The sequence below is a fragment of the Scyliorhinus torazame genome, chromosome 17 (genome assembly GCF_047496885.1).
Source record: "Scyliorhinus torazame isolate Kashiwa2021f chromosome 17, sScyTor2.1, whole genome shotgun sequence".
Lineage (NCBI taxonomy): Eukaryota > Metazoa > Chordata > Chondrichthyes > Carcharhiniformes > Scyliorhinidae > Scyliorhinus > Scyliorhinus torazame.
Window position 1 is genome coordinate 30,927,844 of NC_092723.1, and position 14,219 is coordinate 30,942,062.

A 14,219-nucleotide genomic window follows, 5' to 3' on the forward strand; every position below is an offset into this window, starting at 1 on the left:
ATCAGCCGACCAGCCTGGACCATCCTTCCACCCTTGGGAGACCATGGACACGAGCAGCTCAGAGGGAGATTTCTCGGACATCAGCATTGAAGAGGCTTCACATCTGTCACCCACACCCACCATTAGCACAGATATTCACAACACAGTGGGATTAACTAGCAAGCAGGCTTCTAGGTCACTCAATGATGAGCACCTCACAAATGAAGATCTACAGCAGGCAGAGGACGGAACGTCCCTGGGAACCAGAACTCAGAGGGGTGCCGGAGCCCAGGACTTTGCCGAGTCCCTGGCCGATGATGTGCCCAAGGGTCCGGGTATCCCAGAGCTGCTGAAACTACAAAGGCAGAGTCGTGAGCATCAAGACGCGAAGGCAGCATTTCGCCTCAGAGTGCAAGGCTGACTGGAGGAGTCACATCGTCTTCTGTCCGAGGACATGATGCCATCAGTCCTACACAATGAGGCCAACACTGCGAGAGTGGTGTCCACAGTGGAGAGCAGGTGGTGCACTGCATGGTGGGGGACGTCCACTCCATGCCTCACCTCAAAAGGTGCAAGGCTTCAACTGCATGGTGTAGGTGCTGATGGGAATCCACAAGTGTCTGTGCCAGAGGACGGCAGGGCTTCTGGATCTCACCCCAGCTGCCCCTATATTCCGTGGAGCAGCACAGGGGCCGTCGGGCACCCGAAGAGAAAGGTCAGCAGGAGCCTCTGGGGCCCTCCACCCAGGGGACACTATGGGGTGTCCAGGCCTTCCGACACTCCCCTCCCTGTGAGCAACACACCTCTTTCTAGCCCAGCAAACCAAGGAAGGTAGCACTACAAAACCCGTGCCCATCGGAAGTAGTCCTGGACTCTCGAGCTCCAGGTTCCCCAGGGGATGTACATTTGGCGCATCATCTAGGTGAGTGTAAGAATGACAGCGCTATGTCTCTGCCATACCGATAGCTCAGTAAAGACGTGTTGCTGCTGGCACAGATCCCCTTATCCCCTACCATCAACACTCAAGCTTCCAATTTCTGACACCCTTCTCCCAATGACGAGGAGGCCAGGGGCTGACAAAAGTGTAGAAATGTTGTCCACTACGGATGTTAGTTGAAGGAAAACACCAGGACCTCAGATCTCGGAGGAGGCTGGAGCAGTTGAGGGGTTATCCAGCATCTCAAGACCCCATGTTAAGCCTGTTCATTGACAGGATGCATTTAGCTACCTGTCAGGCAGGAGTCAGACATATCACTGAGGAAGGTGCGGAGCATCGCTCAGTCCTCAATGCAAGTCATCATCATGCGCCACAGCGTCCAGCCTATGGCTTTAGTGCCCTGCCCATGAGCTTGGGCACCATCACGAGAACCTATTGCTGGCACCACAGTACTAATGAGATGTCACACCCCACAGTGGGAGAGCTCTGTGCTCCCTAGCCTTGGTCGTCCTCCAACAGAGAGGCTATGGGCACATCCATAGCTCAACGACCCACGCAGGCCCTGGCCGTGGCCTCTGAGGTCTTTCCTCCTCCAAGGGTTTCCCCTCGCCACCCTTCTCCGCATCGGAGGAGGTGTCGCTTCCCCATCTCCTCCTAGTCCAGTTGGTCTTCCCTCTGCAGTGTCAAGTTGTGGAGAGTGCAGCAAACCACTATTATATGAGACACTGTTTGGGGATTGTACTCGAGGGCACACCCCGACCGGCCCAGGCACCGGAACCACATCTTCAACAGTCCTACTGCCTGCTTGAGCAGCACGTACGTTGATGCATGGCCTTGTAGCATGTATCCGCAGATGTTTCTAGCCTCCACACATCTCCTGAGTGGGTATCGCCTTATCCCCGAGGAGCCATCCCTCCAGATGCTGTTCTCCCTCAAAAATGTCCACTCCAACATGTAACTCTCATCCCCGGGAAACGGGCACACAACGGCATTGTGTACATCGCAGGGTCAGAAACGAGTTGGACGTTGAGGGAGTGGTATCCCTTGCGGTTTGTGAATTATGCTGCATAACGCCATGGAGACCGCAGGGCCACGTGGGTGAATTTGTTTACACCATATACCATGGGCAAAGCCCATGACCCTGGTGTCCTGATCCTGGTCCAAATTTCTATACATGTGGCCCTTGCATAAAAGGCAAGTGCTACCTCACTTATGCATCTGTTTGAGCTGCCCTGAAACGTGTTGCATGCATAGAAGTTCAGAGCAGCGGTAACTTTAAGAGCCATGGCCATGGGTGTCCTCCCATTCCAAGTGGGCTCAAACTCGCCCCCATATTCCTGAAAAACACATCACCCTTCGAGCTTGTAAGGGCAAGAGGAGTAAATATGCTTCTGAAGTTGAAGCACCAGGTTTGACATACTGCAGTTTAAGTGATATTCAGACTACGTTACTGGACACTGTTAAAATCATGGGGCGGAATTCTCCGACCCCCCCTCCGCAGCGCGGGGAATCGGTGCCGGTCGGGGTATGCGGCGACTCTCTGGCCCCGGGCCGAGCGGCCGTCGTCAAAAGGCCGAGTCCCGCAGGCACCATTCTAACATCCTCTGAGCCGGCGGGACCTCAGCCTTGAAGAGTCCGTGACGGCCTGTGAGGGGGGGGGGGGTCCGACCTGGGGGGGGGGGGGGGGGGCCTCCGTAGTGGGCCTGCCACGCGATCGGGGGGCCCACCAAATCGGCGGACCGGCCTCTGTGCCCCCCGGCCTCCTTTCCTCCGCGCCGGCTCCTGGAGCCCTACGCCATCTAGCGTTGGGGTCGCCGCGGGGAAGAGGGCCACTGCGCATGCGCTAGTTGGCGCCATCCCAACTGCGCATGTGCAGACCCCGCGGCGCCGAGTTCAGGCCGGGATCGGCAGCTGGGGTGGCAGAGGCTGCTCCAGTGCCGTCCTCACCCCCTGTGGGCGGCAGAATTGGGTCCTGGAACGGGCGCCGACGACGGAGTAAAACACACCCGTTTTTACTCCGACATTGGCACTTAGCCGCCCGTTGGGAGCATCCTGCCCATGGTATTTTAGGCACGGAATGTACAATAGTCAACTTGATCTATTAAACACTATTCCTTGTAACCAGAAGAGTGACACGCTTCTGCGGTGTGTCAAATATATGCCCTGCCCAAAGAAGGAAAGGGCGGCTGTAGTGTTTATCAGTCTATTGTACGAGTAGAATACTCACACATCTTCAATTATTTCAATTTGATTCACCAAACTACCATACAAGTTACAATCACTTGCACTTTAATTGGCCAGCAAAGTCCTTTACAGTATGTAGCACAGATAATGCACAGTTGAAGGCGCATCAAAGAATACATGACATGACATTATTTGTTGCAGAAGTCAATGGATAACTATGATGTATTGCGGTTACAGGAAATTATTTACTCACATAAAGCACATAAAAGTTTGATAATCACGGAGATAGAATAGCAGCCGTCATGAATCAAACTGACATTTTTCCTTGCATCTACATAGATTAATGTAGCATATCAGAGAATTAGCAAATTTACTACCGTCTCCAGATTTAATGATATCTATCCTTGACAGAAAGTGGCGCCAATAGGCCTATTGCCCTTTTGCGATGAAGTTGTACAGTTATTTCTTGTTTTGATGGCTAATGTTGATTATGCAGTTGTACTTTAATATCTTGTCAAATCATGAACTCCACTTCTTGAGCTAAATAACACATCGCGTTTGTCAGTTATTAGTCATTAGGTTTTCTGGACATTTGATTCAAATCGAGAAATTTAGTGATGCGTCAATATTTTGATGTTTACGAACAAGAATATATTAAAATTGCAATTCATTTAAAATAAATTGTTTCTCTATTTTTATCCCTTTTGCAACCTTAGAAACAACCCCATAATCTGCTCGAGCTATACTGAAGTTAAGCGGCTCAATCTGTTTTTGCCCTTTGAACACAGGGGGCGCGATTCTCCAACCCCCGGCAGAGTGTCCACGCCGCGGTAAACGCCGTCGCTTTTTACGACGGCGTGAACGGGCTGCTCCCACGACTAATTCTGGCCCCTACAGGGGGCCAGCATGGCGCTGGAGCGGTTTGTGCTGCTCCAGCTGCAGATCCCGGCGCGAACTGTGCGGCGCAGGATCCGGCAATGCGCAGTTGCGTTGGTGCCAACAAGGACATGCGCAGTGACGCCGGCGCCAACGCATGCATGCACAGTGTCTTCAACACGCCAGCCCGACGCAACAATGCACAGGACTACAGGGGCTGGCGCATAAGAAAGGAGGCCCCCAGCCATAGAGGCCGTCTCGCCGATCAGTGGGCCCTGATCACGGGTCAGGCCACATCGGAAGGGCCCCCCCAGGTTGGGCCCCCCCCCCTCCGGGTTGGCCCCCCCCACCCGGGTTAGGCCCCCCCCCCCCACCCCCCAGGCCGCCACTCGACCCTTCAACGCAGAGGTCCCGCCGGCTCAGAGCAGGTTAGAACGCCGCCGGCGGGACTCGGTTCTTTTCATACGGCCGCTCGACCCATCCGGGCTGGAGAATCGGCGGGCTGGCCACGCACAGCAGCCCGCGGCGCGCCAACCACGCCGGCACCAATTCTCCGCAATCGCGTGCTGGCGCCGGAACGGCATGGCCCAGTCGCGGGGATTCTCCGGTCCGGCCCAGGGCTGGGAGAATCCCGCCCAGGGTGCCTTAATGTTTAGTGACGAAAACAAGGACGGATTTAATTCACTGAAACCAAGTAGGTAGGATTGGAATGACAAGAAGCCCTTGCAACTAGGAAAGCAAACATATGCTTTGGTAATCCAATTTATAGTTGGGAATTTACAACAAAAAAAAAAATAAGTATGTATTGATTACATGAGGATTTGATTTTTGAAGCTAATGCAATATTTCCATTTTTGTTGAATTTTATCTTGCCCATTTTCTACACTCTAATTTTTTAGGTAGTCAGATGAGCAAGCTTGCATGTCTCACGCACTTAAAGACACTTCTGTTTAAAGGTTAATCAAGAGCAGTGCGTGTTACTAGATACTTACAATGTGTCAAAGTGCTTCTTACCCTCAAGCTGAGATACTGGCTGTCCAATTAATAGCTGTAAGAACTCATTTTGTGTCATGCAGCTTTTGAATTTGAGCTTAGAGACACAGGGGAATGAGTTTCTCTATCATTGTGTTAGCTGGCATAATACTGTCATTTACTTAACAACCTAACCATGGGACTTTTCTCTCTTTTCTCTCACCTGCGAAGCAACAGCTTGGGATGGTTCTTGCTCTCAAGGTTTTTCTCAATAAGATCAGAGAGTAGCCGCTTTAGAACATCCGTGGCATATTCTAGCTTGCCTTGCAGTGCCGTCATGATTAGGGATGCCACATTTCCACGGTCCCGCATCGAAAAGCTCCGCTGTAATTCCAGTGTTCGAATGAAAGTCAACAAGAAAACCTTGTTGTTAATGAGTTGCCCGAAGAGCTTCAGTGCTTTCTCCACATTCTGCTGCCCATTTCCTGGCACCTGGGACGCAATGGTTAAAGGAGCATAATTAGTGCCTTTTCACCCAATAACATTTCATTGCTACACCCATTCACGCTACCATCAGTCTCCAGAAACATTAATAATGCATTGTGTACATCAGACCATTTTCAGTCTTTGTCATATCTTTATACATACAAATTACTTTTGTTCCAATTTTAGAATCAATGGGGAACGATATTGTCTCCAGCTGTCTCCAGGTAGACAGTGGATATTCAGGGTCCAGTCTATATTGAGCGCTATATCACTATGATACTGATGAAATACACAGCCAGATTGAGCAGCCTGCTGCTACATTCAGGCCTCCACAACATTGTGGTTAGCCACAGTTAGCAGGCAGGTAGTACCATGGATGGGGTGGCCCATCAAGTGGTGAGTAAGCTTGTTCATCCTGCTCCACACAAAGTAATAATCGGCTCTGTCCAGTCATTCCTGTAAATTATATTAAAAGATCCTGATGTACTTAGAACCATAGAATCCGTATAGTGCAGAAGGTGGCCATTCAGCCCATCAAGTCTGCACCAACCCTCTGAAAGAGCACTCTACCTAGTACACTCCCCCCACTCTATCCCTATAACCCCACCTAACCTGAACATCTTTAGACACTGTGGGGCAGTACTTTAGCATGGCCAATCCATCTAACCTGCACATCTTTGGACTGTGAGGGGAAACTGGAAGAAACCAGATTCAAACAGGGCCACAGTGAAAAATGTTGGGAGCGGGGCAAGTAATGTTAAAAAGACAAGCTTAAAGACTTTGTGCCTCAGCGCACGGAACATTTGTAATAAAGCGGATGAACTAAATTGTGCAGATATAAACGGGTATGGCATAATCGGAATCAAGGAGACATGGCTGCAGGGTGACCAGGGATGGGAATTGAACAACCAGGGGTATTCAATATTTAGGAAGGACAGATTAACAGGAAAAGGCAGTGGAGTTGCACTGCTGGTTATAGAGGAAATTAACGCAATAGTGAGAAAGGATATTAGCTCCGACAATGTGGAATCTGTAATGAACGAGCTGAGAAACACCAAGGGGCAAAAAACATTAGTGGGCATCGTATACAGACCCCCAAACTGAAGTGGTGATGTTGGGAATGGCATTAAACAGGAAATTAGAGAGGAATGTGATAAAGGAACATCTGGAATTATGGGTGACTTTAATCTGCATATAGATTGGGCAAATCAATTAAGTCACAATACTGTAGAGGGGGAATTCTTGGAGTGTATACGGGATGGTTTTCTGGACTATTGTGTTTGAGGAACCAACTAGAGAACAGCCCTGGACTGGATATTGTGTAATGAGAGTGAAATCATTGGCAATCTAGTTGTGCGAGACCCTTTGGGATGAGCGACCATAATCAGATTAAGATGTAGAATGAAGTAGTTGATTCCAAGACGAGGGTGCTGAATCTTAATAGAGGAAACTACAATGATATGGGGCGTCATTCTCCAACCCCCCCCCCCCCCCCCCCGCCGGGTTGGAGAATCGGCGGGGGCTGCCGTGAATCCCGCCCCCGCCGGTTGCCGAAGTCTCCGGTACCGGACATTCGGCGGGGGCGGGAAACGGGCCGCGCCGGTTGGCGGGCCCCCCTGCTCGATTCTCCGGCCCGGATGGGCCGAAGTCCCGCCGATAAATTGCCTGTCCCGCCGGCGTGGATTAAACCACCTTTTGAACGGCGGGACAAGGCGGCGTGGGCGGGCTCCGGGGTCCTGGGGGGGGCGCGGGGCGATCTGGCCCCGGGGGGGGTGCCCCCACGGTGGCCTGGCCCGCGATCGGGGCCCACCGATCCGCGGGCGGGCCTGTGCCGTGGGGGCACTCTTTCCCTTCCGCCTCCGCCATGGTCTCCACCATGGCGGAGGCAGAAGAGACTCCCTCCACTGCGCATGCGTGGGAAACTGTCAGCGGCCGCTGACGCTCCCGCGCATGCGCCGCCCCGAGATGTCATTTCTGCGCCAGCTGGCGGGGCAACAAAGGCCGTTTCTGCCAGCTGGCGGGGCGGAAATTCCTCCGGCGTCGGCCTAGCCCCTCAATGTTGGGGCTCGGCCCCCAAAGATGCGGAGCATTCCGCACCTTTGGGGCGGCGCGATGCCCGTCTGATTGGCGCCGTTTTGGGCGCCAGTCGGCGGACATCGCGCCGTTTCGGGAGAATTCCGCCCCTGAGGCATGACTTGGCTATGATCAATAGGGAAACATTACTTAAAGGGATGAGAGTGGATACAATAAAGCAGGAAAGGTGGCCAATCCATGGCTTACAAGGTAAATTAGAGATAGTATTCGATCCATGGAAGAAGCATACAAATTGGCCAAGAAAAACTGGTCTGAGGATTGGGAGCAGTTTAGAATTCAGCAACGACGGACCAAGGGATTAATTAAGAAGGGGAAAATAGAGTTCATGAGTAAGCTTGCAAGTAACAGAAAAAAAAACTGACTGTAAAAGTTTCTATAGGCACGTGAAGAGAAAAAGATTGGTGAAGACAGGAACAGGGAAATTTATAATGGGGGACAAAGAATTGACTGAGCAAGTAAATTCATACTTTGGTTCTGTCTTCACAAATGAGGACACAAATAAGTTACCAGAAATGTTGGGGCAAACAGGGTTTAGTGAGAGGGAGGAACTGGAGATAAATATTAATAGAGAAATGGTGTTGGCAAAATTGATGGGATTGAAGGCTGATAAATCCCCAGGGCTTGATAATCTACATCCCAGACTACTTAAGGAAGTGGCTCTAGAAATAGTGGATGCATTGGCGGTCATCTTCCAGGGTTCTGTAGACTCAGTAACAGTTTCTACAGTTTAGAGGATAGCCAATGTAACTCCTCTATTTAAAAAGGCGGTAGAGAGAAAACAGGGGAATATGGACCAGCAAGCCTGATTTTATAGCAGAGCACTAAGAAAACAGTGGCAGAATTGCACAGTCAGCATGCATTTATTAAGGGAAAATCATACTTGACAAATCTATTCGAATTCTTCGAGCATGTAACTAGTAGTGTTACTAATTATATCTACTGGAATTCATCGAGTACATAACTAGTAGGGTTGATGATGAGGAGCCAGTGGATGTAGTTTATTTGGACTTTTAGAGGTTTTTTGACAAAATCCCGCTCAAGAGATCAGCGTGTAAAATTAAAGCGCATGTGATTAGGGGTAGTGTTTTGAGATGGATAGAAAACTGGTTGGCAGACAGTAAACAGAGTAGGAATTAACAGGTCTTTTTCAATTTGGTAGTCAGTGACTAGTGGGGTATCGCAGGGATTGGTGCTGGGACCCTAGCTATTCACAATATACATTAATGACTTAGGTGAGGGAACAAAATATCTCCAAATTTGCAAATGACACCAAGTTGGGTGGGAGGGTGAGCTGTGAGGAGGATGCAGAGATCCTTCTATGTGATTTGGCCAAGTTGAGTGAATGGGCAAATGAATGGCAGATGCAGTATAATTTGGATAAATGCGAGGTTCCCATTCTGGTAGCAAAAACGGGAAGACAGACTTTTATCTGAATGGCCATAAATTAGGAGAGAGGGATATACAACGAGATCTAGGTGTCCTCATACACCAGTCGCTGAAGGTAAGCATGGAGTACAGAAGGCTTTTGATATGCTAGCCTTCATTGTGAGAGGATTTAAGGGACAGGAGCAGGGATGTCTCGCTGCAATTATACAGGGCCATGGTCAGGCCACACTTGGAATATTGTGTACAGTTTTGGTCTCCTTATCCAAGGAAGGATGTTCTTGCTTTATAAAGGGAGTGGAGCGAAGGGTTTACCAGACTGATTCCTAGGATGGCAGGACAGACATATGGGGAGAGATTGATTCAGTTAGGATTGTATTTGCTGGAGTTCAGAATAATAAGGGGGTATCTTGTAGAAACTTAGAAAATTCTAACGGAAATAGACAGGGTAGATGCAAAAAAGATGATCCCAATGGTGGGGGTGTCCAGAAGCTGGGGTCACAGTCTGAGAATATGAGGTAGATTTTAGGACAGAGATGAGGAGAAATTTCTTCACCCAGAGAGTGGTGAGTCTGTGGAATTTGTCACCACAGGAAGTAGTTGAGGTCAAAACAAAACATGTTTTCAAAAAGCACTACGGGTGAAGGGGATCAAAGAATAAGAGAGGGGGGGGGGGAAAAGGTGGGATTAAGCTATTGAGTAGGTTGATCAGCCATGATCATAATGAATGTCGGAGCAGGCTCAAAGGCAAAATGGTCCCCTCCTGCTCCCATTTGCTATGGGGGCGATTCTCCGATATTGAGGCCAAGTGTTTGCGCCGTCGTGAACGTCGTCACGTTTCACGACGGCGCAAACAGGGCCTGGACACGACCTATTCTCCAGCACAGCGCTGGAGTGGTTCACGCCGCTCCAGCGTCCTTACGCGGCGCCAAATGGGCGCCGCGCCAACCCGCGCATGCGCAGTTGTGGCAGCCCAATCCTGCGCATGCGCAGTTGGGCCGTGCGATACTGCGCATGAGCGGGGAACGTCTTACACACGGCGGCCCCTCACCAACATGGAGCCAGTGTTCTGGGGCCGCGCGCGGAAGGAGGTAGGCCCGGGTGTGTGTGTGGTGGTGGTGGGGGGTGGGGGGGGAGAGGACGGCCTACCGATCGGTGGATCCCGATCAGGGGCCAGACCCCATCCACCCCACAAGCCGCCCCCGCCCCCCGCCCCCCGCCCCCCTCCCCCCCCCCCCCCCCCCCCTCCCCCCCCAGCGTTCCCGCAGAGTTCCCACCGGCAGCGATCAGGGGTGGACAGCGCCAGCGGGAACCTCCTGTGTCGTAGCAGCCGCTCGGCCCATCCAGCCGGAGAATCACCGCTCGCCAGTTCTCCGAGCGGCCTGGTGCGAATCGCGCGGCGCTGGTTTCCGGGGGGTGGGAGAATCGCGTGCGGGGGTCGGGGCGGCGGGGTCGGGCAGTGTGGTGCGATTCACGCGGCGCCCCGGCGATTCTCCCACCCGGCGTGGGAGGGGTGGGGGAGAATAGCGCCCTATGTTTCTATGTAAACCCACAGAGATATGGGGAAGTGCAAACTCCACACAGACAGTCACCCAAGGCTTAAATTGATCCCGGATCCCTGGCGCTGAGGCATCATTGCTAGCCACTGCACCACTGTGTGTATCCTACTTTATTTAAGCTTAGAGAAAGACTCCAATAAAGCTGGTCAGAGAGCAGAACCACAAGTGGTACAACACGAATATTTAACACCACTCCCATCCTCTTTTTGTGGCAGAGCTGGGTTATCACCAGCCATAACATATTTGAAGTTTGGCCATACCTCCAACTCGCGTAGGACAGGATGATCCTCAATTCCAGGGAACAAAACTCGCATTGCGTATGTCCTGTAGTCTAGATAGGGAATGCCAGCTCGATCCAAGTCACTGGTTAACTCATTAATATCTGTCTGAAGTTCTGCAAAAGCTATCAAACAAAACAGAGCAATGGTTTACACGATTTCCCCACTATTGCTTCAATATAAATAGCTGTTGAAAAAGTCAAGAACAGTTATGGAAAATTTCCTAGATGGAACAATGAAAACATTTTTAATGAAGCAGAAAATACCTCACTTGAGAGAATACACACTGAGGGCTGGATTTCCCATCCTCCTTGCCATGAGCTTTTCGGTAGCGCGCTATTCGCTAGCAGCGAGAATGCACACGGTTGAGGTGAATGTACCTCATTATAGGCAAAGTACAGCCTTTAGGATAGAAACCCACAATACAGCCTCTAAAACCAACAAGCCAAATCCAAAATACAGTAATAAAATTTAACAAATGGATACAAATGGCGACCTCTTAGTATTTTGGACTTGGACACAATCAAGACTGACACCCTGGAAATATAAGCGATAGCATCTCAACATTATATTTCCAATTCAGTAACTTTCCACTGACACAATGGAGTCTTGTCAGCAGTGATTGCTTGCCCAATATGGTGCATTTTGCAATAAGAAGCCAATCTTTGGCTATTCCGCTGATGATCGGGGCAAGCCTCACTCTAGCTGCAAACGTTATTTGTAAATCCAGCAGTAGATGTCGCACTTTTATTCTTATCGCTCACTAGTGTACCCTACTGCTCGCGAGATAAGGCTGACATCTTAGTTGCACAGCTAGATTTATTTGTGGCTTAGCTACATGTTCATTGGTGCATCGACTCTTGAGGTGCTTTTATCTAATTCTTTTGCACTGTAAAACTTTTATTGTCAACTCCGTTTCTCCATAAGTCTCTTGCTTCCAGTCTTTGAAGTGCAATGCTAAGATCCTGCAGCTTTCCTCGATTTGGAGGAAAGTGATCAGTTCTTCGAAGAGGACAGAAAGGCTGATCTTTCATGTGTATGTATGTTCCATAGAAGTGTGCGTTCTCAACTCTGTGTGGGGGTGGGAAGAATGGATAAGGGTCAGCATTTATTGGCTACCACTAGTTTCCCTTCTTGCATCAAATTACAACAAAGAACCCCCCCCACAATTAACTTCAGTACAACGGGTAGCTCATCACCACTTTCTTGAGGAAACTAGGGATGGCAAATAAATGCCAACCATGCCAGCAAAGGTTACAGATACCAGTGTGCGCTACCCAGGAAATACTGATGTTTCTGAGAATAACTGAGGCTCGGGTATTGTGATTGATCAGCAAGAACTAAAGTCCCAAATTAAATCTGAACTTGGGTTATTTTGTGAAGTAACCTCTAGATGTCATATTTTCACATTTTGAACATTGAGGAGTGTACCAAAGTTGCTGATTCTCTTAACATAAGGACATTAGTGTTTAGCTGTAATTTAGGGCCTAGTCTTCTACGATATCCCATTTTCAGCAAGTAAATTCCCTTTGAAGAAAACTACTTTTACAGTGCTGGTATTAAACGAATAATGCATCATTCGCAGTCCCAAGGCAAAGCAATTTTCCTTTCTCAGATTGGAATCTGAGCTGAACAGCTGCTACACAGTACACTCTTGCCCACAAAGAAGTATCAAAGTTAAACTACTAGCATCTTAATAGTTGGTATCAGACTGTGCAACTTTAGCTATCCCCTTTGAAATTACTCAAAAATGATGGTGTGTTGGTTGAAGTCTGTCCCCCTTCAGGAATTCAACCCTATTTAGAATGTTTTCAACATTTGCCACACATTTTGACTTCATGCAACTCCACTACCAAATATCTGATCCTCGAAAGGTTACTGGATAGGCACATGGAGCACACCAGAATGACAGGGGGTGGGATAGCTTGATCTTGGTTTCGGACAATGCTCGGCACAACCTGGAGGGCCGAAGGGCCTGTTCTGTGCTGTAGTGTTCAATGTTCTAAATGTCTGCACAAAAAAAAGCACTTTTAGCAGGAAGATATTTCACATTATTGGGTGCTTATGGTACAATCGAAAACATCTACTGGCTCTGTGCTGGAAGAGAGCATATTAGAGAACTGGTGATAAATGATTATAGTTCCACCTCCTGACACTCCCCTTAACTGCCACTTCCTGCAAGGAGTGTGGCAGAATTTACCCTTCGAATTGGCAATCTAAATATAGCTTCCCTCCTTCAGTCCCTTGGAATCAGTTTAACAAATTATAAGTATGTACAAGTGTCACTTCAAGTAGAAAATTCAACATTTAAGATCTCCAAAAGGGAATCCCTAAACTCCAGCCACTCTAGATACCAGCCCAAACCAATTTAGTAAACATATTGTTTGTTGTCAATAAAACCTTAGCCTGGTGTTTACCTTCTTTGCATTCCAAAGCGACACGTGATTCGAGGTTATCCATTTGCATCTGCAGGCGTTTCAGGGTCAGATCATTCTCCCTTGATTTCCGTTTGTAGGCGATCAGGACAATGATAACGATGACGAGCAGGAGACCGCCGCCTGCTGCGATACTGATGATGGCTGGGAGGGTGAGCAGGCTGTCAGATATGACATGGACCATACCAGGGGAGAACTGCAGTCCACCCACCTGGACCTGTTTAACAAGGCAAAATGCACGTCAAGAAACAAATGAAAGGTAATTTTTAACAGAAGTTAATGGGAAAGAAGATACAACTGAGTGTAAAAAGGCACGGCAAATTCAATAATCTCCTTCATGAAAATGTACCCGGTTGAGGAGTTTTTTTTGAATGTTTTGTCAGGGCAGTGATTTCTTGTGATGGGCTGAGGAACACTTTTCTACTTTGGTATTCAATGATGTGGAGATGCCGGCGTTGGACTGGGGTGAGCACAGTACGAAGTCTTACAACACCAGGTTAAAGTCCAACAGGTTTGTTTCGATGTCACGTGACATCGAAACAAACCTGTTGGACTTTAACCTGGTGTTGGTATTCAATGACAGCATCAAACAGTTCCTGTACATATACTGGCCAGGGGAAAGAGTGCAACCCTCTCTATTCTGTTTCAACAATGTATGCCAGCATTAGCCTCAGAAAAGAAAAAGTGCGAAGAGTGCAACTCATTTCTCCCTTTCCCAAACCTCCAATTATAATTTTTTTAATTGAAGGCACACGCAATTAGAGAATGGGGTGTGATCTTCATAACCCGAGAGGGGAGACCTTGATGAGCTCATTCTATTTTAAGAGAACATTAGGCTTCACAATAGGGAATTGGGGCAGCACGATGGCTAGCACTGCCGCCTCATAGTGCCAGGGACCGGGTTCAATTCCAGCCTTGGGTGACTGTCTGTGTGGAGTTTGCACTTTCCCCCCCTGTCTGCGTGGGTTTCCTCCGGGTGCTCTGGTTTCCTCCCACAGTCCAAAGATGTGCAGGTTAGGTGGATTGGCCATGATCA

At 49.2% G+C, this 14,219-nt stretch overlaps 1 protein-coding gene across 3 annotated transcripts in view; it reads right to left on the reverse strand.

The window, feature by feature from the left end:
* LOC140393814 (plexin-A2-like) overlaps positions 1–14,219 on the reverse strand; it is a 582,987-nt gene that overhangs the window by 88,023 nt on the left and 480,745 nt on the right. For all 3 annotated transcript variants that reach the window (XM_072480284.1, XM_072480285.1, XM_072480282.1), the window contains 3 exons: positions 13,166–13,400; positions 10,731–10,873; positions 5,172–5,440 (listed from right to left, as the gene is read on the reverse strand). In XM_072480284.1, coding sequence (XP_072336385.1) covers positions 5,172–5,440; positions 10,731–10,873; positions 13,166–13,400 — 647 coding nt within the window. The remainder of the gene's footprint in view (positions 1–5,171; positions 5,441–10,730; positions 10,874–13,165; positions 13,401–14,219) is intronic.